We start from the raw sequence: 27,079 nt of genomic DNA, 5'->3' as shown, positions 1-27,079 counted from the left end.
AATCTTTATTATAAATATATTTGAAGTGATACTTTGAAAATATCACTCTTTATACCTTGTGCTGAACCACCCTAGGAATCTTTCAAATCTTTGAAGCTGGGATTTGAGATTTCCTGACATAAGCTAATACATTTTTCATCAAGCATTAATGGATGAAAATGACTAGTTGGATCACAGGAATGTATGTGAAAGGCTTCCCCCATCAGTGTCAACACTACACATCAAATTAATCTTATGAATATTTGTTTCAATAGTTACTGCTCTATTATATATTGCCATGGTGTACAGAAAGAATATAATTCTAAAATAATTTAATATAATTGTTAATTTCTGTATATTAAAATGTAAAATTATTAACATCACTGTAGATACATATATGAATTGTAAATATATCTTAATGCATGTTCAAATAGTATATATGCAATGTGAACATTTGATTTAATGATCAATTCTCAAACAGGAGGAGCTACTGCTATTGTTTTTAAAACTCAAATACAAACCGTATTATTTCCAGTTTTCATTACCTCATACAGACACTTGTTTCTCATGTTTTTTCTCTCTAAAGAATTCATTTCTCTGTTTATTTCAGCATTATCTACCAGTTGTTTTATTTTCTCTATCTTGATAAATCTATTTTTTAATGGATTAGGTTATTTCACTGATATATGCATTTTATTGCCTCTACAACATTCAAAATATTGTTTCAGGGGCATTTTTTTCCCGGTATACAAACAGAAACAGCAAATGGAAAGGCTGACTTTTAAGCTTTTGACAGGAGTCTTGTATAAGTGGAAGACTTTTAATTCTCAAATTGTTTCACTTCAATAACTCTTTTAAAGTTGTTGCGCCAAGATGCCTGGCGGATTAAGCTCCATTGCCTTTTCTTGTTTTGAACTAATGTATTCTTGATCACCGTTTAATGAAACTATATACCACATGGAGATTTCACATTAGATAAGCCATGTGAAACCCTCATCAGACAAGTAGCTCTGGCTGGTGGTAATCCTTCAGATGAAAATTTCAGACTAGCAGGTTTTCCAATTTAAATGAGCCCCTTTAACTATAAAAAATTGGCACGGTATGATTGCTAAAAATTATTTTTAAATTTTTATGTTGCCAAAGTGCCCTGGTGGCTGTGAAAAACAGAAATACTGCCGTAAATACAGAAAACATTAACTGGTCACTGAGGGGATCCAATTTACAACCCATAGAGACAACTCACACAGCTCACTGACACTGGCACTGGTGGGCTTGTGATAGGGCACTGGGCTCTGTTCCCCCCACACAGGAGCGAAGCTCATCTTAAATATGCAATTAAATAGATTTATTCTACAAGTTTCTCTAGTCAGTGGTTATTACTCACTCGTACTTCATTGCACTCTGATCTATAGAATTGTCATGATGTGTTCAGGTAGCCTTTAGGAAGCAACAGAACTTGTTACAAATTTTCAATGAAAAATCACTTTGGGGGGATTAACATCTGCTATTTTACTTTTTATTAAAGTGATCCCATTTACGTTAAAATACATGTCTGTCCTCTGTTTTCTACTCCAACCTAGAACCTGTGCCTGTTGATATTTCTATGGCTTGAATTATAACTATTAGATGTAAGTTATTCTCAGCTTAAGTCTCATTTGCAGGTTTCGATTTGTTTTCACTATACATGGTACATTTTTTTCCAACTGTCACAAATGTCAATGACTTGTGCACAAGCATGGAATATGTCAAGAATTATTCTCTTTTGTTCACAGTACATAATATTAGTAGATATCAGTTTGAAGAGTACTGTTAATATATTTACTTTGGAACACCACTATCATTTAACTATGAAATATAGTAAAATGTTGTTGTACATAGGCAAAAAAAAGGGAAAGTGTTACTCAGAACATAAAGGTAACTACTTAGAAGGAACCAAAAGCTATGACCATTTCAAATATGAAGCATAGAACAAGAGAATGGACAAGAAGTCAGTTGAATATACATGGATTACTTTCATTAGTATTATTACATTAATCAGGAAGTGACGAACCTGGTAAGTTTAAAAAAGAAAGGTGCTGTAGACAATGGAGTCCAGTTGTGTCTTTCTCCAACACTAGTCTATGTTTTTTTGGTGGGAGGGGTGCATTTCACAGACCCAGGATCATATAGGATTCTGTCTTATGAATCAATCGCCTCCAATTAGGTTTCCAATAGAGATGAACTAGATACAATCAGAGTATATTCTGTAATATTAAATTACTTTCTAGTTTACTAAACAAATGATGAAAACTATGCCCAGTTATTAGGATCAAGTATTACAAATGAAAAAGTATATATTCTTTCAAGAAGCAGAGTGGCCATCATTCAGGTTCACTTAACCTGCTCACAGTTACTTAATGAAATCAGGTCACTGTGGTATTACTGCCTCTTGTAACAAGTTGCACTCAAGTGAGACAGAAGAGAAAGGTTGATTTGCATTTACACCAGACCCCAAAGACCCAAACAGAGAGCTGGACACAGTCTGTCCTCCCTGAAGTCAGAAAACAGCAACCTTGGAAAAATACCCACCAGATCTCTGGGGCTAAGCTTGCAGGATATGTGACTCGCTAGCCCCCTCCTTGCCAGAAAGGTGCATTGCAGTTGGAAGCAGTCACTCAAGAGGGGCTGAGAGTGATGGGTTCACCCTCCGTCACAATTACTGCAGAGAAGGGGAAAGTGGGAAATACAAAAGGAAATTTGCAAGGATGAAGGAGCAGAGAAAATCCCAATCTCTCCCAGAGTAAACAGTGTGACAGGAAAAGCCTTGCTTAAAAGAACAAATAAGTGAAGAACCTTCCATGACAAATGAGGAAATGCAGAAAAGAGATAAGGGTGAAAGGGATACGAGCACACTGTGAGTACAATTCAGGCAATCTTTCAATCTCCGCAAACATGAAAAAACAAAGCATTCCCAAATATTATGCTCCAGAATGTGTTATCTTTTCTACTATCTGGTTTATATTGGCTATAGTATTAAACCACAGACTGTGGGGAAATAAATCACCTCTTTTAGAAATTTAAAAAAAAAATTTTTTTTGAAAATAATGCTAAAGCCAAAAGTGGAAAGGTGTTACAAAGGAGGACGACAGTAAACAAATGCAGAGAACACACATTATAAATTTTTCCAACAAAGAGAAATTTAGATACATTTAGTACAAGGAGAAATTCTAAACTGGTAACCACTTAATTTAGTATATCTTAAATACCCTCAAATGAAGACAGAGAGGTTAGAGGGCTCTATACTATAAATTTTAAGGAAGATCTTACATAGAAATTATTATCCTAAAAAAAATCTATGGATCAGTAGTTCCCAACTTTATTTTCCTGCCTTGATGATTCACCAGAATGATTATCACTAGACAGAGAAAGTAAGTTTAGTCTGAAATAATAAAACCACTAGCCAACAACAAAAATAATAATAACAACAAAATCTGGGTTTATAGTGTTCATCTTTGACCTTCCACAATGATTCCATCATTCATCTACTCAGGCCTCTAGTAAGAATTTATTCATTGCCTAGTAAGTGCCAAGTTCCACACTAAGTTCAAGTTAAATACATCTGTTGCAGTTGATAAGGCCTGTTTCCAAATGCTTAGTACGCTTATATTTATATGTACACAACAAAACTTGGTTTGCCATTCATGATGTTTAGAATCTCATATCAATGTATCTTTCTAATAGGAAATGATTTTCATTTTCAATCTAAAAAGTTGCCTTAGACAAAGTGAAAAAGTAGATATATATTTATGGCTGGTGGTTGTGGTTGTTCGGTCACTCAGTTGTGTCTGCCTCTTTGCAACCCCACGGACTGCAGCACACCTGGCTTCCCTGTCCTTCACTATCTCCAGGAGTTTGCTCAAAATCATGTCCATTGAGTCAGTAATGCCATTCAACCATCTCATCCTCTGTCACTCCCTTCTCCTCCTGCCTTCAATCTTTTCCAGTATAAGGATCTTTTCCTGTGAGTTGGCTCTTCCCATCAGTGGGTCAAAGTATTAGAGTTTCAACATCAGTCCTTCTAATGAATATTCAGGGTTGATTTCCTTCAGGATTGACTGGTTTGATCTCCTTGCTGTCCAAGGGACTCTCAAGAGTCTTCTCCAGCACCACAGTTTGGAAGCATCAATTCTTTGGCCCTCAGCCTTCTTTATGGTCCAACTCTCATATCTGTACATGGAAAAACCATAGCTTTAACTATATGGACCTTTGTTTGCAAAGTGGTGTCTCTGCTTTTTAATATGCTGTCTAGGCTGTCATAGCTTTTCTTCCAAGAAGCAAGTGTCTTTCAATTTCATGGCTGCAGTCACCATACATAGTGATTTTGGAGACCAAGAAGTTAAAGCCCGGTTTATTGGCTGGTTATTTACTCTTAAATGGCAGCTTGTTTTCACTTACTTAATTTATCTTAATTTCAGCCTAGTTGTCTTATATGGTGACAGCCAATCCTAGACCAACTCCTCTGTGTGTGGTCTAGATGGAGTGTGGTTACACTGATCACAGTGTGTGTGTTAGCAATCTGAGAGAGCATTTTCTCACCTGTGTGCGTTAAATCACTTCAGTTGTGTCTGACTCTGTGCGACCCTCTGAACTGTAGCCCGCCAGGGTCCTCTATCTAAGGGATTCTTCAAGCAAGAATACTGGAGAGGGTTGCCATGCCCTTTTTCAGGATTTTCTCACCTGTGGAGTGACTGAAACATTGACAAAGGTTCCCCCCTCCTCCACTTTTTTTTTTTTTAATGGCAATGTTCTAATTCTGCTTTTAAAAATAGAACAGAAACTTAACAGTAGAAATTAAAGTCTATTAGAGGTCCATATGCTTCTTCATCAGTAGAAAACTGCTCCCTGAGTTTCCTTGCCTAGCTTCACCTTGGGGTTTTAAGATGATCATTTTTTTTTTATATAAATTCTCAAGAAAGTTAATCTACCTCACCTCTGAAAGAGAAAAATTGCACAGAGCTTAATATTTGAACCTTCTGCTTGACCGTGTTATTTTCAACTGTTAATCTGGAAACTCCGAGAATACCCTCCCCTCTGTAACTTTCTGTTAGAAGTTACAAATGAAGAATGGGTGACAGATTCGGGAAGGAAGAGGTGAAGCCCTGGTTGTAAAGCTTTCAGAAGGTCACTGCAGCCAGATACAGTGATGGGAAGAGGCAGTGATGGGTGGACATAGCTTGTCAGTGCTCTCCACTGCTCCATATCCAGCTTCTCTTCACTAGCAGCCTCCCCTATCAATAGAAGACTGCTCTCTTCTTGAATGAAGAATCTAATGACCTCTCAACATCAACTCCTTTCACAGGAATGCTGATGTCCTTAAGACACATCCCCAATGCACCTCATTGCTTCTAGACTTAAAATCAGACTCAAGTTCTGGGATGACTCAGGGGTCAGATACAAAGTGTGACTTATAACCTGTAAGTATGCACAAGGGGCATCAAAAGAATTGAAAGATTCTACCAATTTGTATAAACAAAGCCTAGGGAATCTGCCAATGCAGGAGATATAAGACACACAGGTTTGATCCCTGGTTTGGGAAGATTCCCTGGAGAAGGAAATGCCAACCCACTCCAGGATTCTTGCCTGGAGAATCCCATGGACAGAGGAGCCTGACGGGCTATAGTCCACGGGATCATAAGGAGTCAGACATGACTGACTGACCATGCACATACCAGAAAGCACACCCATTTTAATCCCAGATGGGCAACTGAAAACCTGAGTGACTATGGGAAAGTTCAGTTTAAGGGGGAATACGAAAAATAAAACCTTTGCTGCCTACCACACTAGATTCTTTATCAAGGATAATCCTTGTCTGTGAACCCTGAAAGAGGAACTTCAAAGTTGCCAAAGGTAGAAATTAACATCCTTTATAGCAAAGTTACTCTTTTTCAGAATTCAACTCTAGTCTGGACTTACCGAAAACAATGCAGAAATTTGAGTTAAAAGGAAAAATATTTCTACTAATTTTTTGGTTTTGTTCATTCATTGTCTTTTTCCACAAAGTATGTTTCACACTATAAAAATCGACACAGGTTATTGAAAAACATTTTCATTATTTTATATAGTACTGAAAATGAACATGACACCACACAATAGTTTGTATATTCCATTTCCTCTCTCTTTACAGCCTATTTCATTTTCTCTCAAACTGTTGTTATTATCATGGCGCCCAAATTTGAGACATGCAGCTCCCTCGGGAGGCCAGGTATGTAAGTTGTCTATAAGCAAATAAATCAGTAGGAAGGCTATTTGGGCAATGTTAACAATGCTCCCCACAGGACACTATATAAGTCATATCTGGGGTATTTGTCAGAGCATCAGGGCCAGATTAAAAAATTCTAAGTTTAAATGGGAGTTCATGGTGCTCACACCTACTAAGAAAAGCCACTGATACAAACACTGAAACAAACTAGAAACCTTTGTAAATGAAAACAGTTTCCTGGCTACGCTAGAGCACTTTGGGCTAAGATCTATGCTTATGGCCATTATAACCTGATAGAGATCTCATTTATGCTCGTTAAACTCATTATGAGTTTAAACGTTAAACTCATTTTTTCTGAAAGCAGGAAGAGATGACCTTCCTGAAGGTAACAACTCAAGTAAAATTCGTACAGTTTAAAAGAAGATGGACAGGACAGTTCAGGTTCTTTCATTTATATGTACAACCAAAATAAAAATAATAAAGTATTATGCTATTCAGCAATGTGTAGCCATTTTATAAGTGATACTTTTTTTTTTAAGTGGTACTTTTTAAAGTTCTTGATTGCAGGTTATGATATATAAGTATGTATTTATAATAACATAAAATACAATGTAACTTTGTTGATGCTTTTATTAATGGTATAGGTGAAAAAATATATAAAATCTTGGTGGCCTCAGTAATTCACTTTCTGTTTTTGAAATTTTTTTTGATGAGTAGGAGAAAGTTGACAATATTTAAAGGCTGTATCTTAACACACTCTTCCTTTGATTCTGTCTCTGGTTAGCAAAACCTATTAACATTATGTTGTGATTCTCTCCCCTCTATGAGGCTGTTATGCTTCCAAGAGTTAAGATCTGTGCTTTATCTGAAGAATTCTCAGCCTCTAGAATAGTTGATGTAGTAGGAATTCAATATTTACTGACTATTGAACTAAACCATTACTCCCGTCTAAACATTTCCAGTATGAACTCTGGAAATACTATTCATTGTCAAACAAGCTCCTATCACAATTCATTCTCATCGCACAATTCCAGAAACAAGTGTTTGCATTAACAAAATCTGGGCCTGAATAAAGAATGCTAATTTCCCAAGGCCCCACATACTAGAGGGTCTAGTTGCAGCTAGAATAATTCTAACTCTCCATTAGCACTTCCAAATCATTATTCCTCAATGCTTATGTAAATATACTGCTTGTTTTGAATTGTATACTGATTAAAGAATATAACCCTCAACCTTCTCTCACCCTGCTTCCCTGTCATTTCATAATTTGCTGGTCATTTTCCCACACTGGGTGAAGACTCGGGCCCAGGGGACCCAATCTTCTCTTCCTGCCTATCCCTTGTTCTCCATCATTCTGTTTTACTACAATATCTATCTGGATGACCTATCCAACATTTTAATCTTAGAGTTTATGGACTTACTCAAATCTAGTTAACTTCAATTCCACGTCCCATTAACATTTCATACCCATGGACACCCTTCTGACTGTGCTATCATGTAGAATGGTACCATCATTTCCTGACTACAGCCTCTCAGCCTTTTGTTTCTCTATTGCTGCCTTTTCCACATTCATAATCACCCAACCCAAGATTCATTCTCTTCTCTATCATTCTTTACATTAAAGATTTTTTGAAATTTCTGATGATATCTATCTATCTATCTATCTATCTATCTATATATATATATATACACTCATAGTTCTCACAATAATATTACCATTCAAACTCTTATTCCTTCGGTTCAAGATTCTTACATGAACTCAGGCACTGGACTCCAGGTAACTCCTCCAAATGTATCTCATATTTGGTTTAATCCAGTTTCAAGCCTTTTCTGAAGTCCATATTCTATTACTTTCGATGCTGACCCCACTAACCATTCTGTTGTCAATAAACAACATATATGTCTATCATTTTGCTCACTATCTGGCCAAATAACCATCAAGTTCTTCCCTGGTAGCTCAGTGGTAGAGAATCCACCTGCTAAGAAGGAGATGCGGGTTTGATCCCTAGGTCAGGAAAATCCCCTGAGAAGGAAATGACAACCCACTCCAGTATTCTTGCCTGGAGAATCCCATGGACAGAGGAGCCTGGAGGGCTACAATTCATAGGGTATCAAAAAGTCAGACATAACTGAAGCGACTTAGCACGCACCACGGCATCCAAATCATTAATTCCTCTCCAACTGATTACATGCAATCAATGACTGCCAACCACTACTATATGTCATGGAATACAGAGAAAAAGAAATATGTGCCTCACCATATTGGGGTATAGGGACAAGACTCTTCGATGACAGTCTTTAGAGCCCAGTCTCAGCACCTCAGGCCCTTCCCAACTCTTAATTGCTGATGGGAATCAAATGTGTCCGTCTACCCCTGACCCATTAGCCCCAAACAATATGCCATGGCAGACCTGTGGAAATCTCTGTTAATTTTAGTGGGATTTTCCTCCACTGCTATGGTAGCTTTGTTTACTCTTCTTATCAATGATTTTTCAAACATAATGCATTACCTCCAATTCCCTAAATGCCTGCTCATGTTTGACATGAGCCTTTCCTCCTATTGTTTTCACTACTTTAAGTATTCTTTCCTTGGCTAACTTGCTCCCACTCTCCAAGATTCAGCTCTGCTACTATCATCATAGCAAGCTTTCTCAGATTTCCTTCAAGGTCTTCTTCCTGGGTTCCAGCAAATTCTATGCTTAATTCAAGAAAAGCAGTTGTTGTATCTTATTTTAACCTACTTGTATCTGTTTCTTCACCACTACTCTGTGAAGCTAAATGAGCTGGTGAGACAGAGTAGGTGAATAGCCTATATTCACCATGTTTAGAATCTCACCCAGATTCTGATTCTTAGTACATGACTTCAAAATGGATAATTAAATGGATAGATGGATGAATGGAGGAATAACCATGTCCTTCTTCTTTTCCACAGTAAATTGAAATACAAATGTCACTCTTTCACTGATTCTTTTAGGAGTCACATCACTTCATTTGAAATTCCATTCAGTGAATATTGAATTCTTCTTCTGTCCTAGAAGTTGTGATGGACTCTGAAAGTGTGCTCACCTGAGTGAGGCATTATTCTCTTCCTCAAAGGCATCACAAATTGGAATGGGCACGAAGCATTTAAGCAAAAATGCATTACATAACATGTAAAGCATCACCTTTACCCAGGTGGCACTAGTGGTAAAGAACCCACCTGCCAATGTAGGAGACATAAGAAATGTGGGTTCAAGGTGGAGAAAAACCCCTGGAGGAGGGCATGGTTACCCACTCCAGTATTTTTACCTGGAGAATCCCATGGACAGAGGAGCCTGGTGGGCTACAGTCCATAGGGTCGCAAAGAGTTGGACACGACTGAAGTAACTTAGAAAGCAGCACTCAATACAATCTTTCCCCCAATTTTGTCTCTTTATCTTTTGCTGAAAAACATACCTCGGACAATTTGCAAGCAAATAGAGATATAGAAGTTCCTTTATTAGCAAAGCTCTTGAAAGAGTATTCTAGAATTGACTTCTCTAACTTCTTTCAATGCTTTTTCTACTTTCACTTTTACATTTAATCTCGTTTCTTTATCAATCTACTGATGTCACTCTTTCTACCACTGATGTTCTCCTAATGGCCAAATTAAGAATGTGTAACCCAACGTTTTGTCAAAGTTTGGCACTGTTGATCCCTGCGGAAGTGAAATTCTGACCTCATGAGTGAGGCTAGTGCATCTGGACTGGAAGGACAGGCTTTGTGTTTTGAGTAGTGAGCTCTAGTTGGGCTGCAGAGCCCCAGAGAGATAATAATATGACAACCTGGACATCCAGGCTTTATCATCAGATACTCTCTAACACAGGTGGCGCTAGTGGTAAAGAACCCGCCTGCCAAAGCAGGAGACATATGAGATGTGGGTTTGAGCCCTGGGTTTAATCCCTGGGTTGGGAAGATCCCCTGGAAGAGGGCACAGCAACCCATTCCAGTATTCTTGCCTGGAGAATCCCATGAACAGAGGAGCCTGGTGGGCTACTTTTGGTCAAAGATTTCATAAGCTGTCACGTCTTCAACTATCAACATGGGGTCTGACTCATCAATCTTCTTCATTTCAACTCTTCTCTCAGTTTTTACTTGCATAGTATCCACTGTCCAAAGCAGACCATCTTCTCAGCAAGCCAATCATCAAAAAGTTATTTTTCCTATAAATGCTACTGTATTTTTTCAAGTCACCTCCTATATAGTCTGCTCCTTTATTTGCATATCACATCCACTTTGACATCAGTCACTGTTAAGTCTATAATCCTTGTTCCTGACCCATCAGTGTCTTATCTCTTCCCTCTGAGGATAAATGCACTTTTTGGTAACTGATATTGGCAACTTGTGATTTATTTCTTTTCATGTTATCCTACAAAATGCTGTTGAATTGATCTTGCTACAGCCTATGTCTAACCACATTGCACTCCACAAAAATTCTTCATCTCTCCCACTGCTTTACAAATTAAGTGTAAACTTTCCAGCTGGGTCTTCATGTCATATTCCATACCTACATTCTCAGCTTTATCTTTCATAGTTTATCAGCATTACTAATATTAGAGCACATTTAGATGCAAATTTTAAAAAATATTATAATTAAAGTGAAAGTGTTAGTTGCTCAGTTGTGTCCAACTCTTTGTGACCCTATGGACTATAGCACCTCTGGATCCTGTGTCCATGGGATTCTCCAGGCAAGAATAGTGGAGTGGGTAGTCGGCTATTCCCTTCTCCACAGGATCTTCCGGACCCAGGGATAGAATGCCAGTCTCTGCATGGCTGGCAGATTCTTTACCATCTGAGCCACCAAGGAAGTCCAACGGTGACTGCATCCATGAAATTCAAAGACACTTGCTCCTTGGAAGAAAGTTATGACAAAACTAGACAGTGTATTAAAAAGCAGAGACATCACTTTGCTGGAAAAGCCTGTATAGGGAAAGCTATGGTTTTTCCAGCGGTCATGCACGGATGAGAGAATTGGACCATAAAAGAATGCTGAGCAGTGAAGAATTGATGCTTTAGAATTGTGGTGCTGGAGAAGGCTCTTGAGAGTCCCTTGCATAGCAAGGAGATCAGACCATCAATCCTAAAGGAAATCAACCCTGAATATTCACTGCAAGCACTGATGCTGAAGCTGAAGCTCCAATACTTTGGCCACCTGATAGGAAGAGCCTATTCACTGGAAAAGACCATTATGCTGGGAAAGATTGAGGGCAGGAAGAGAAGGGAGCGAAAGAGGATGAGATAGTTAGATAGCATTACCGACTCAATGGACATGAATTTGAGCAAACTCCAGGAGACAGTGAAGGACAGGGAAGCCTGGTGTGCTGCAGTCCACAGGGTCACAAAGAGTCAGACAAGACTTAGCGACTGAACAGCAACGATATAACTAAATGTAGAATGGCTCCATATTACATTATTAAAGGCAAAAAAAAAAAAGTCAAACCATGGCATGTAATATACCAAAAAGGAATAATGACAAAATAGAAAGGTAATGTCAACACAGAAAGCATTAAACAAGTTGCAAGAGCAAGAATCAAAAAAACTATCATATAAACTAATTACTAAATCAGAATAAATTGAAAAAGCAAAATTATTCTAAGTATTGCTCTATAAAGGTTATAAATGCACGTCTAAAAAATAAGCCGCAACAGTTGATAGCAAAATGCAAAATTCAGTTCAGTTTGTCACTCAGTTGTATTCAACTCTTTGCGACCCCATGGACTGCGGCACACAAGGCCTCCCTGTCCATCACCAATTCCCGGAGCTTACTCAAAGTCATGTCCATTGAGTCGGTGATGCCAACCAACCATCTCATCCTCTGTCATCCCCTTCTCTCCCACCTTCAATCTTTCCCAACATCAGGGTCTTTTCTAATGATTTAGTTCTTCGCATCAGGTGGCCAAAGTATTGGAGCTTCAGTGTCAGCATCAGTCCTTCCAATGCATTTCCTTTAGAATGGACTGGTTGGCTCTCCTTGCAGTCCAAGGGACTCTCAAGAGTCTTCTCCAACACCACAGTTCAAAACCTTCCATTCTTCTGTGCTCAGCTTTCTTTATAGTCCAAATCTCACATCCATACGTGACTACTGAAAAAATCATAGCTTTGACTATATGGATTAGATTAGTCTAATGAGAAGAGCAAAGGTTGAGAATATTAACTTTAGAACAATAAATGGGAGAGAAGTGTGATTATATAAAAAGTATTATGACCAAATTGATCATTTAATACTATAAATAAGGTAAAACTCACAAATTAATTCCTGAAGGAAATTTGAACGTGCTACCAATAGACAGCAACATTCAAGTAGACTGAAATACAGGAAATTTTATGCCACAAAAAAACATAATTAGTTTGAACTAAACATTTTATTGGAGGAGGAAATGGCAACCCACTCCAGTATTCTTGCCTGAAGAATCCCCATGGATAAGGAGCCTGGTGACTTGCCATCCATGGGGTCTCAAAAGAGTCAGACATGGTTTAGCAACTACCCAACAATAACAAAACATTTCATTAATTTATTTGCTCAAACATTACCTACTGGGGGAAAAGTGGCCTTGATCATATTAATATTTGATAACCCCATACAAGTTAAATAAAAGGTATTTAAGAAAAAATTATTTGTGATCAATAGGAGAATAATTTTTAAAATCGTATAATCTTTAAAATGATCTCAGAATAAATTCGTTTCTGATTTTTACTGTTTCTGTATCTGGCTGTCCAATAAGTTACAGAATCACTGCTTCTCTATCAACCTAAGAACTTATCATATGAAAGAGTTAAGACATGACTTATTAGCTGAACCTGAAACAGAAATAGACAAAGGAAGTGGTATTTTCTGAGAATGGGAAATATGAAGCAAAAGAAAAAGTAATAAACCATACAAAGTATTGGGAGACTGTCCCTGCTAGAATTCAATCTGGAATTTGCTCATGTCTGCCACAGATCCACTGTAGTTCACTGTACCGCTCATATCATACCCTAAATTACAGAGACAGCAAGACTACTGAACCAACACCAAAGAAAGGCACTGATGCAGAAAAGACAGTGGGACTTCTGAGGATGGCTCATGATAAATTAAAATGCTTTAAATTCCAGTTTTGTTTGGATCTTTCCAGAAGCAAAGAGGAAGATCAGTAGCTATAGCTATAGTACTCCGATGAATATGTGATACATAAATTTTAATCTTAAGCAATCTGTATTTGTAAATTACAGGCAGTTAGTAAAAACTCAACGATATTCAAGAAATCTATCATTTAAAGATATCTGATATGGAATTGCTAACTGAAAAAGACCAAATTTAGCTCTAGAACTTCACTGTATGCTCTCAGAGGTTTATGTATATTTTTCTTATTTTATTAGCTGTTTGTATTTCTGATTCTTGGTGTGTTTTCTCACATCCTCAATTAATTCCACTGTGGCTTTCGTAAAGTGTTTTAATAAGCAATTCCTTAAACGGTCCATAATAGTGATCAATTCTTTTGTCCAGCAGGGACATCTCAGATTAATAACATCATATTTATAATGATATCTAATAATGCTTGTTTCTTTCTTGGAATGCTTTACACTGTATTTATAATTTTTAAATTCATCCAATTTCTAGATAGGGATGAGACTATGTTTTCTATGAAGGAGTACATTATCTTTCCACTCTTTAACACCAATGTGCTTAGTCACTCAGTTGTATCCAACTCTTTGTGACCCCATGGACTGCAGCCTGCCAGGCTGCTCTGTCCACAGGCATTCTCTAGGCAAGAATACTGGAGTGGGCCACCATACCCTCCTCCAGGGGATCTTCCTAGCCCAGCGATTGAACCCAGGTGTCCTGCATTTCAGGCAGATTCTTTACCAACTGAGCCACCAGGGAAGCCCCTTTAACACCAATAACTGATCACAATCATAGATAATGTCACTAATGATAAGCTATATCAATCTCTAAGTTTTTCGTGTTCAAACTCTACTCTTCTGATCATATAAGGTGAATACACAAGAAAGAACTATCTGAGTGCTGATAAGAGACAATTTCATATAAATTAAAGGTTATTTGAAAAGCATTACTGACATCCTCAGCAGAATCCTTAATTGCTAGAAACAGACAGTTTAACCATTGTCACCTAGAGGGAAGAGAAGAGATGGCAAATTTCTTCTGTATTGGATATTATTAAGGAGAAAGGATGGGAGAGAGAGATTGAGATTCAGTTTCTGCATACAGCATGCTGCTGCTGCTGCTGCTAAGTTGCTTCAGTCGTGTCCAACTCTGTGCGACCCCACAGACGGCAGCCCACCAGGCTCCCCTGTCCCTGGGATTCTCCAGGCAATAATACTGGAGTGGGTTGCCATTTCTTTCTCCAGTGCATGAAAGTGAAAAGTGAAAGTGAAGTCGCTCAGTCGTGTCCAACCCTCAGCGACCCCATGGACTGCAGCCTACCAGGCTCCTCCGTCCATGGGATTTTCCAGGCAAGAGTACTGGAGTGGGGTGCCATTGCCTTCTCCAGCATACAGCATGAGTATGAGTATTTGCTGAAGTATCAGTCTGGTGTAGTATGGAAAGTATCTCTGAAATGTTCCTGCTTTTAACCATCATCATGCATGTGGACAGCAAAACTAGCCCCCGCAAACCATATGTTCATCCATTTAATTCATTCAGCCATCCAATGAGGATCTTAGCACCTCTCTTGTGCCAGGCATAGTTCTGAGCTTTTAAGATACAGAGAAGAATGTGGCAGAAAATTTCCTGTCCTTATAAAAATACATATTATAGCAGGATTAAGAAGACAATAAAGAAGTAAAAATGGATGAACAAAGCAAGTTCAGATAGAGATCCGTGCTCAGGAACAAGCTTGAGATTATGTGATGTTCCCACGTGGCTGGGGGTAGGTATACTTCAGAATGGGAAAACAGAGGCAGTGTCCGAACGAAAAGAAACACAGCTTTCAATTACTGAGTGGTTGCTTATACAGGATTTTCCATTCATCTCTCTCTCCGGCTAACATGATTTGGCATTTCACTAATTATTATGATTCCATATAAGTGCTGAAATGCCAGTCAATAAATGATTATTGGGATCCTACTGTGTCCTCAGCTCCAGTACAATTGGAAAATGTGGTAGAAGTCAAACAAATACTTCCACTGCTGTGATAAAACATGAGGTGGGGAATGATGCTTAAGTCAGTAAGTATTTAAACCTTCTTGTTTCGAGAGCTGAGTTTGAGCTTAAGCTTCTTCAGTCCATCCAAGTCCCAGGAACTCCTCCAAGAGGAGGCAGCATTTGTTGCCTGCCGCTAGATGGCACCAATTATTTTCACATTTTTAAGATAAAAAAACAACAACAAAAATAGGAAACCAACATATCTTTTTCTATGCAATGGCCACATTTAAAATGGAAAAATGTTATGTTATGAGGCACATGATTAATAAAATGATTATTCTTTTACTAATGATTTTCTTATAGGAGGGAATCACAGCAATAGCATTATAGATGGTATGTTCATTCACTCACATTCATGTCTATTCGATGCATATTTGTTCCAAATAATCTTTTTGAAAATATATTAGGAGTATCTTTGAAATATTAAAAGGGAAAAAGGTAACTGAATACATAGAAAATGTATATCATAATTTAATATATATCAGGCTCAAAAATATTTGATAAAAATATATTATGATATTACATATAATTTTTATAAAGTTTTGCAGGAAATAGTTTTAATAAAAACAGTAGAGTTGTTTACTTTTGTAATTTCTGCTTTGTATCAAATAATAGTAACATTTATATTTTTAAAAAACATGGTATTTATTCTTTCAATTAAATGCAACAAAAATTATTATGAAATGTAAAATGGGATGTGAATCACTTAACTAAAGGTATATCTGATATTTTATATCAAAAATTTAATAAGGATAGCTTAATAAAACTTAAAACTTCAGATCTAGAAAAACAACATTTTATCATACGCCCTCCTTTTTCCTAACAGGTTTACAGTTCAGTTAAAACATATGCAAGATTTTTTTAAAGGAAAAGAACATGAAATATCCTCATTCTATTTTTTAAAAAAGAAGTGGCTGGTAAACATTCAAAATATGTTTATTCAGAAACAAAATGAACTGTTTTCATATTTGCCATTAGAAACATTAAAATGGCTCTGGAATAAATATAACCTGCCATCAGTAAACCCCAGAGTAAAAGTACAGACATGAGAGTGCACATAAAATGCACTGAGAAGGATGCATACAGCATTCATACGCTCTATGAATATATTATGAACACTTATACTGAATTAAATGAAAAAGAAAAGTTGCATGTTCATCATGCTAATATATTTATTTTAAAAATCTAAACATCTTTGCTACTTCAGGATGAAAGATGAGTGCCTTAAACTAGCTGTTAATGTGATTATCACTACATTTCCTTCATTCTAAAATGGCCCCACTGTAATACTCACCTTAATACTGGCCAGAGTTTTTTGCCTCATGTTAAATAACGTTCTGTATCTCTGTTCTTCCTCATAGAGTCTCTCTTCACAGGCTTTTTTCTCATTTACAAGATGATCAAACACAGCTTGTGCATGTTCCTTTTTCTCTCTCAAGGTTATAAACTGGTCACTGTGAAGAAAGAAAGACTTGCATTTGCCACTATTCAATTCACATGTAATTTTCTAACATGTATTTATGATACAGTTAAAAATACGCAACACTGAAAAACGTCTTAGAACTGAATTTCTATGGAAAAATTCCCTGATCCTTTTCATATGTCTGTGCCCATGACATACATCTAAATGATCCAGGTGGAAGACGATTTCTGGAGATGCAGTGGATTCTCTTGGCTCCTTACTCAGGGCACCTCTGTTTTGTTGTCATTCCAAAAGAACTCCCCCTCCACACAGCACATAACTCCAAGGGTACATTCTGATCAGATTAAACCAACCAACATGAGGCTCATTATTCACCAGTAAACATAGATATTGGGGCTTCCCTGATAGCTCAGTTGGTAAAGAATACGCCTACAATGAGGGAGACCTGGGTTCAATCCCTGGGTTGGGAAGATCCCCTGGAGAAGGGAAAGGCTACCCATCCCAGTATTTTTGCCTAGAGAATTCCATGGACTATATAGGCCATGAGATCGCAAGGAGTCAGACATGACTGAGAGACTTAATATATATATATATATATATATATATATATATATATATGATCTTCCCAGGTGGCTCAGATGGTAAAGCGTCTGCCTACGATGCCTACCACGTGGGAGACCAGGGTTCAATCCCTGGGTGGGGAAGATCTCCTGGAGAAGGAAATGGCAACCCACTCTAGTATCTTTGCCTGGAAACCCCCATGGATGGTGGAACCTGGTAGGCTACAGTCCATGGGGTCGCAAAGAGTCTGACACGACTGAGCGACTTCACTTCACTTCACTTCATATAGTGCAATAAAAGGCAAGAGGTGAATTCCATATAGAAGGCACTCACACATTCACTAAATGTGAACAAGGGCTCCTGCTTTCAAATTTGCTGACAACAGCCATAGTGGAGAGAAAGAAACACAAAAATGAGTACCTATGTTGAGCTGATGAATCAACTAACCTTGAAGCTTACCCTAACTAGAGGCCTCTTGTTATGTGAAATAATTAACTTCCTTATTATTTAAGCTTGTGTGTGTGTGTGTGTAATGTATATGTGAAAGAGAAAGTGTTAGTTGCTCAGTCCTGTCCAACTCTTCGCAACCCCGTGAACTGTAGCCTGCCAGGCTCCTCTGTCCATGGAATTCTCCAGGAAAGACTACTGAAGTGGGTAGCCATTCCCTTCTCCAGGGATCTTCCCTACCCAGGGATCGAACTCGGGTCTGCCACATTGCAGGCAGACGCTGTAACATCTGAGCCACTGCTGCTATGTATTTTACTTATTTGCAATTAAGTGCATCCTGACTCAAAGGTAAAATTATTTTTTATGGTGAAATCAGTTATATTAGGAACTATACTAAGTAGAAAAAAATCATTAAAAAGTGGTTAAAACAATGCTGCAAAAATAAATGTATTTTAGAAATAATTGCCAGAGTTGATCAGTAACCCAGAATCCAGAATAAGCAGAGTTGCAAAAGCTCAGCACAGTCTTATGTTACCCACATTCGTTATCGTCTCTACTGGTATGGAAAATTGAATCATTTTCATAGTTAGCTATAAAGGCAGCAGGACTAAAAATTTTGAGGGTCTAAAATGGTAAAGTACTTTGAATATAATATCTCATTTAACACAACAACCACCCCATGAAAGGATAATTATTATGGCCATTTACAGATGAAAAACCTAAACTTCAGTATACTAAGCTTATATAAGCTAATTAATAAATGACAGACCCAGAATTCAAATCCAGTTCTGACTAGCTGTATTTGATTCAGCAGCTCAACACAAAATACTCACTTTTTTCCCCTTCTTTCTCTATGCTGTCTGTCATTAGCAAATTTGAAAACATGACTCTGGTCACATGTTTTAGATGGCTGCCTCTTCTTTTAAATGGAATAAAGTCCTCCCCTTTCATCTATCTCACCCGTGTTTTTTCCACTTCATCTCCCGTACTAACAACATCCATAACTCTTCTGTGACGTCCTATGGAAGTATTCACTAATAGCAACATTGACACCAGGTGAAAGAATCAGTAGATTATCCCTAATACAGTTAATCTGCAGTCATCGTCCGTTCCAGTCCTAGTTCAGGAGTCCATTTGCACCATCAGAAGAGCATACAGTTTGGAACAGGACAAACCTTACTGGAGTAGTTCCACTCCTAACTACTGTTGCAGTCTTAATCATTTGATTTCCCTGAGCCTGTTCCTTCAGCATTCATGTGTGAATGTTCTGACTGGACAGAAGAATTTACTGTGAGAACTGGATGAGAGAGGTGCTTAGATTGCCCTTACCAAGTACCTGGCACACTAGGAAGTCAATCAGCGTTAGCTTTAAATCTTATTTGACACTGTCATCACTGTTAATTAATAGATTTGTAAATGACACACTGTTCTTTTTCTCCTCTTCCAGGGTAAAGGCAGACGTTAGTCAAGTTTAGGCAGGGAATTGATTCATTGAAACTTGGTGTCTATTCTTGCTTTAAGGCAATATAATCTAGGTACAGGATGGAAGGAAACATAAGAGTTGAAACAGTAAGAATCTTGAAGAAAAAAATTTCGTCAGCTCCCCTAGAACATCTTTGCAAGTTTAGTGTAAATTGTATAATTTCAGGCTTTTCCCTTTAAGCCCCCAATATTTTTAAAGATAGTAAATGACACGGATAAATATCTTTCAAAGAAAATGTTTCCTTGCTTTCTTATCTGATACTCTGAATATGATCCAGGAATTTTTAGATAAAGCTGTATGATTATTTTGAAAATAAGTTTTTACCCTATACCCTGTGGTAATAGCTAAACAAATCCTGTGGAGTTCATTGACTTGACTCCATTAAGATATTAATACATAGTATATTAGACTGTGCATAATGTTTTTCTGATATTTTAATCCCTCAAGTGTTATGATTTGCTAATGGTGTATTAGCTTTCTATATTTAAATCAAACCATCACTTTTAAAAGTGCCCAATGTAAATTCCTCCAGTAGTCCTCCAAATTCTGTTCTCAATGTGTTAGAAAATAAGAACCAAGAGGAGTAAAGGAAGAATATGTAGTTTCTCAGTGGGGAGGGCGGGCCTATGGATACAGTAAGCCTTAAAGCATGATCGTTCTGAAAGGGAAAGGCCTTTGTCAGGTATTCCTATGACTAATGAGGGGACTGTTCAAGAGGCATTTTTAAGACAATTAATGTAAGTACATTCCATGAAGTTTTTATACAATATCTATTTCTATATTCTTACCTCAAAAATGTTATCAAAAAGGTTGGGTGAGGGAGGAGCTAAGATGGCAGAGGAGTAGGACGGGGAGAACACTTTCTTCCCCACAGATTCATCAAAAGAACATTTAAACGCTGAGTAAATTCCACAAAACAACTTCTGAATGCCGGCAGAGGACATCAGGCACCCAGAAAAGCAACCCAAGTCTTCGAAAGGAGAGAGAAGAAATACAGCTCCACCCACCAGAACACCGACACAAGCTTCCCTAACCAAGAAACCTTGACAAGCAACCTGTACAAACCCACACAGAGCGAGGAAATGCCACAATAAAGAGAACTCCACAAACTGCCAGAATACAGAAAGGACACCCCAAACTCAGCAATTTAAACAAGATGAAGAGACAGAGGAATATCCAGCAGATAAAGGAACAGGATAAATGCCCACCAAACCAAACAAAAGAGGAAGAGATAGGGAATCTACTTGATAAAGAATTCCGAATAACGATAGTGAAATTGATCCAAAATCTTGAAACCAAAATGGAATCACAGATAAATAGCTTGGAGACAAAGATTGAGAAGATGCAAGAAAGGTTTAACAAGGACCTAGAAGAAATAAAGAGAGTCAATATAAAATGAATAATGCAATAAATGAAATTAAAAACACTCTGTATACAAGACAGCAAAAGAGACACTGATGTATAGAACAGTCTTATGGACTCTGTGGGAGAGGGAGAGGGTGGGAAGATTTGGGAGAATGGCATTGAAACACGTAAAATATCATGTATGAAACGAGATGCCAGTCCAGGTTCGATGCACGATACTGGATGCTTGGGGCTGGTGCACTGGGACGACCCAGAGGGTGGGGAGGGAGGAGGGAGGAGGGTTCAGGATGGGGAGCACGTGTATACCTGTGGTGGATTCATTTCTATATTTGGCAAAACTAATACAATTATGTAAAGTTTAAAAATAAAATAAAATTAAAAAGAAAAAACACTCTGGAGGCAACAAATAGTAGAATAACAGAGGCAGAAGATAGGATTAGTGAATTAGAAGACAGAATGGTAGAAATAAATGAATCAGAGAGGATAAAAGAAAAACACATTAAAAGAAATGAGGACAATCTCAGAGACCTCCAGGACAATATTAAATGCTACAATATTCGAATCATAGGGGTCCCAGAAGAAGACAAAAAGAAAGACCATGAGAAAATACTTGAAGAGATAATAGTTGAAAACTTCCCTAAAATGGGGAAGGAAATAATCACCCAAGTCCAAGAAACCCAGAGAGTCCCAAACAGGATAAACCCAAGGCGAAACACCCCAAGACACATATTAATCAAATTAACAAAGATCAAACACAAAGAACAAATATTAAAAGCAGCAAGGGAAAAACAACAAATAACACACAAGGGAATTCCCATAAGGATAACAGCTGATCTTTCAATAGAAACTCTTCAAGCCAGGAGGGAATGGCAAGACATACTTAAAGTGATGAAAGAAAATAACCTACAGCCCAGATTATTGTACCCAGCAAGGATCTCATTCAAATATGAAGGAGAAATCAAAAGCTTCTCAGACAAGCAAAAGCTGAGAGAATTCAGCACCACCAAACCAGCTCTCCAACAAATACTAAAGGATATTCTCTAGATGGGAAACACAAAAACGGTGTATAAACTTGAACCCAAAACAATCAAGTAAATGGCAATGGGATCATACTTATCAGTAATTACCTCAAACGTAAATGGGTTGAATGCTCCAACCAAAAGACAAAGACTGGCTGAATGGATACAAAAACAAGACCCCTACATATGTTGTCTACAAGAGACCCACCTCAAAACAGGGGACACATACAGACTGAAAGTGAAGGGCTGGAAAAAGATTTTCCATGCAAATAGGGACCAAAAGAAAGCAGGAGTAGCAATACTTATATCAGATAAAATAGACTTTAAAACAAAGGCTGTGAAAAGAGATAAAGATGGTCACTACATAATGATCAAAGGATCAATCCAAGAAGAAGATATAACAATTATAAATATATATGCACCCAACACGGGAGCGCCACAATATGTAAGACAAATGCTAACAAGTATGAAAGGAGAAATTAACAATAACACAATAATAGTGGGAGACTTTAATACCCCACTCACACCTATGGATAGATCAACTAAACAGAAAATTAACAAGGAAACACAAACGTTAAACGATACAATAGACCAGTTAGACCTAATTGATATCTATAGGACATTTCATCCCAAAACAATGAATTTCACCTTTTTCTCAAGTGCACATGGAACCTTCTCCAGGATAGATCACATCCTGGGCCATAAATCTAGCCTTGGTAAATTCAAAAAAATAGAAATCATTCCAAGCATCTTTTCTGACCACAATGCAGTAAGATTAGATCTCAATTACAGGAGAAAAACTATTAAAAATTCCAACATATGGAGGATGAACAACACTCTGCTGAATAACCAACAAATCACAGAAGAAATCAAAATTTGCATAGAAACTAATGAAAATGAAAACACAACAACTCAAAACCTGTGGGACACTTTAAAAGCAGTCCTAAGGGGAAAGTTCATAGCAATACAGGCATACTTCAAGAAACAAGAAAAAAGTCAAATAAATAACCTAACCCTACACCTAAAACAACTAGAAAAGGAAGAAATGAAGAACCCCAGGGTTAGTAGAAGGAAAGAAATCTTAAAAATTAGGGCAGAAATAAATGCAAAAGAAACAAAAGAGACCATAGCAAAAATCAACAAAGCCAAAAGCTGGTTCTTTGAAAGGATAAATAAAATTGACAAACCATTAGCCAGACTCATCAAGAAACAAAGGGAGAAAAATCAAATCAATAAAATTAGAAATGAAAATGGAGAGATCACAACAGACAACACAGAAATACAAAGGATAATAAGAGACTACTATCAACAATTATATGCCGATAAAATGGACAACGTGGAAGAAATGGACAAATTCTTAGAAAAGTACAACTTTCCAAAACTGGACCAGGAAGAAATAGAAAATCTTAACAGACCTATCATAAGCACGGAAATTGAAACTGTAATCAAGAATCTTCCAGCAAACAAAAGCCCAGGTCCAGACGGCTTCACAGCTGAATTCTACCAAAAATTTAGAGAAGAGCTAATACCTATCCTGCTCAAACTCTTCCAGAATATTGCAGAGGAAGGTAAACTTCCAAACTCATTCTATGAGGCCACCATCACCCTAATACCAAAACCTGACAAAGATCCCACAAAAAAAGAAAACTACGGGCCAATATCACTGATGAACATAGATGCAAAAATCCTTAACAAAATTCTAGCAATCAGAATCTAACAACACACTAAAAAGATCATACACCATGACCAAGTGGGCTTTATCCCAGGGATGCAAGGATTCTTCCATATCTGCAAATCAATCAATGTTATACACCACATTAACAAATTGAAAAATAAAAACCATATGATTATCTCGATAGATGCAGAGAAAGCCTTTGACAAAATTCAACATCCATTTATGATAAAAACTCTCCAGAAAGCAGGAATAGAAGGAACATACCTCAACATAATAAAAGCTATATATGACAAACCCACAGCAAACATTATCCTCAATGGTGAAAAATTGAAAGCATTTCCTCTAAAGTCAGGAACAAGACAAGGGTGCCCACTTTCACCATTACTATTCAACATAGTTTTGGAAGTTTTGGCCACAGCAATCAGAGCAGAAAAAGAAATAAAAGGAATCCAAATTGGAAAAGAAGAAGTAAAATTCTCACTATTTGCAGATGACATGATGCTCTACATAGAAAACCCTAAAGACTCCACCAGAAAATTACTAGAACTAATCAATGATTATAGTAAAGTTGTAGGATATAAAATCAACACACAGAAATCCCTTGCATTCCTATACACTAATAATGAGAAAACTGAAAGAGAAATTAAGGAAACAATTCCATTCACCATTGCAACGGAAAGAATAAAATACTTAGGAATATATCTACCTAAAGAAACTAAAGACCTATATATAGAAAACTATAAAACACTGGTGAAAGAAATCAAAGAGGACACGAATAGATGGAGAAATATACCATGTTCATGGATTGGAAGAATCAATATAGTGAAAATGAGTATACTACCCAAAGCAATTTATAGATTCAATGCAATCCCTATCAAGCTACCAACAGTATTCTTCACAGAGCTAGAACAAATAATTTCACAATTTGTATGGAAATACAAAAAACCTCGAATAGCCAAAGCTATCTTGAGAAAGAAGAATGGAACTGGAGCAATCAACCTATCTGACTTCAGGCTCTACTACAAAGCCACAGTTATCAACACAGTATGCTACTGGCACAAAGACAGAAATATTGATCAATGGAACAAAATAGAAAGCCCAGAGATAAATCCACGCACATATGGACACCTTATCTTTGACAAAGGAGGCAAGAATATACAATGGATTAAAGACAATCTCTTTAACAAGTGGTGCTGGGAAAACTGGTCAACCACTTGTAAAAGAATGAAACTAGAACACTTTCTAACACCATACACAAAAATAAACTCAAAATGGATTAAAGATCTCAACGTAAGACCAGAAACTATAAAACTCCTAGAGGAGAACATAGGCAAAACACTCTCTGACATACATCACAGCAGGATCCTCTATGACCCACCTCCCAGAATATTGGAAATAAAAGCAAAAATAAACAAATGGGACCTAATTAACCTTAAAAGCTTCTGCACAACAAAAGAAACTATTAGCAAGGTAAAAAGGCAGCCTTCAGAATGGGAGAAAATAATAGTAAATGAAGCAACGGACAAACAACTAATCTCAAAAATATACAAGCAACTCCTACAGCTCAACTCCAGAAAAATAAATGACCCAATCAAAAAATGGGCCAAAGAACTAAATAGATATTTCTCCAAAGAAGACATACAGAAGGCTAACAAACACATGAAAAGATGCTCAACATCACTCATTATCAGAGAAATGCAAATCAAAACCACTATGAGGTACCATTTCACACCAGTCAGAATGGCTGTGACCCATAAGTCTACAAGCAATAAATGCTGGAGAGGGTGTGGAGAAAAGGGAACCCTCTTACACTGTAGGTGGGAATGCAAACTAGTACAGCCACTATGGAGAACAGTGTGGAGATTCCTTAAAAGACTGGAAATAGAACTGCCTTATGATCCAGCAATCCCACTGCTGGGCATACACACTGAGGAAACCAGAAGGGAAAGAGACACGTGTACCCCAATGTTCATCGCAGCACTGTTTATAATAGCCAGGACATGGAAGCAACCTAGATGCCCATCAGCAGATGAATGGATAAGAAAGCTGTGGTACATATACACAATGGAGTATTACTCAGCCATTAAAAAGAATACATTTGAATCAGTTCTAATGAGATGGATGAAACTGGAACCTATTATACAGAGTGAAGTAAGCCAGAAATAAAAATACCAATACAGTATACTAACACATATATATGGAATTTAGAAAGATGCTAACAATAACCCTGTGTACGACACGGCAAAAGAGACACTGATATATAGACCAGTCTTATGGACTCTGTGGGAGAGGGAGAGGGTGGGGAGATTTGGGAGAATAGCAGTGAAACATGTATAATATCATGTATGAAACGAGTCACCAGTCCAGGTTTGATGCATGATACTGGATGCTTGGGGCTGGTGCACTGGGAAGACCCAGAGGGAGGGTATGGGGAGGGAGGAGGGAGAAGGGTTCAGGATGGGGAACACAGGTATACCTGTGGCGGATTCATTTCAATATTTGGCAAAACTAATACAATATTGTAAAGTTTAAACATAAAAATAATTAAAAAAAAAGGTTGGGTGAAAAAAAAAAACATATATTATTAACCATTTCATATAAGTGAGAAATACTGAAATTAGTGGGAGAGATTATGAATTTCATAACAAATAAAAATTCTTATGCTTGGAAAAGGAGAAACATTAGAAGTTGTTTAAATAAGAATAAACCCAGAGGAGCAACAAAAAATGAAAGCAATTTATAATCATGTGTTTATACAAAAATTATAAAATATCACCTGTATATTTCACACCAGATCATGACAGAAAATATATATCATTCCAGGAATAAATTTTAAACAGGGAAATTTGATCACATCTCTTTTATAACTGATATAGTAAGTGTTTAATATTTCGATAAATTTAAAGTACTTACTTTAAATAGTCAAGTGTGTGATCAAAAGCAATCTTTTCTTTTTCTTTTTGTTCTAAGTTCTTATTCAGTTGAATGATTTTTGAATGATAAACAATTGTTTTACTTTTAGTGGTCTCTATTTCTTTAAAAATTTGTGAGCGTTTATCCTGGGGGAAAAAAATCAGGAGTATTTTAAATACTAGAAATTTCAAATTCTTGCAATTTAGGAACACAAATAGTTTTTGGCCATGTAAGCAATTAAAAGCAAACAGTAGTTAAAGAGGGAGGGGACACATGTATACCTATGGCTAACTCATGTTGATGTATGGCAGAGGCCAACACATTATTGTGAAGCAATTTTCCTTCAATTAAAAATAAAGGCATTTGGGGAAACAAGAGAATCAGCTCAGTTCATTCACTCAGTCGTGTCTGACTCTTTGTGACCCCATGGAGTGCAGCATGCCAGGCTTCCCTGTCCATCACCGACTCCTGGAGCTTACCCAAACTCATGTCCATTGCATCAGTGATGCCATCCAACCATCTCATCCTGTTTTTTCCCTTCTCCTCTCGCCTTCAATCTTTCCCAGCATTAGGGTCTTTTCCAATGAGTCGGTTCTTGCATCAGGTGGCCAAAGTATTGGAGTTTCAGCTTCAGCATCAGTCCTTCCAATGAATATTCAGGACTGATTTCCTTTAGGATGGACTGGTTGGATCTCCTTGCAGTCCAAGGGACTCTCAAGAGTCTTCTCCAACACCACAGTTCAAAAACATCAATTCTTTGGTGCTCAGCTTTCTTTATAGTTCAACTCTCACATCCATACATGACTACTGGAAAAA

General features: G+C 37.4%; 1 protein-coding gene across 1 annotated transcript in view; it reads right to left on the bottom strand.

Annotated features, from left to right (window-relative positions):
- CCDC178 (coiled-coil domain containing 178) overlaps window positions 1–27,079 on the bottom strand; it is a 415,790-nt gene that overhangs the window by 227,550 nt on the left and 161,161 nt on the right. Inside the window, exons 17-18 of the mRNA XM_061399651.1 lie at window positions 26,264–26,409; window positions 16,672–16,831 (exon numbers count right to left, since the gene is read on the bottom strand). Of these exons, the coding sequence (XP_061255635.1) occupies window positions 16,672–16,831; window positions 26,264–26,409 (306 nt within the window). The remainder of the gene's footprint in view (window positions 1–16,671; window positions 16,832–26,263; window positions 26,410–27,079) is intronic.

This window comes from Bos javanicus, chromosome 24 (genome assembly GCF_032452875.1).
Source record: "Bos javanicus breed banteng chromosome 24, ARS-OSU_banteng_1.0, whole genome shotgun sequence".
NCBI classification, from domain to species: Eukaryota; Metazoa; Chordata; class Mammalia; order Artiodactyla; family Bovidae; genus Bos; species Bos javanicus.
The sequence above is the reverse complement of the archived record's forward strand: the minus strand, read 5'-3'. Positions and strand labels throughout refer to the sequence as shown.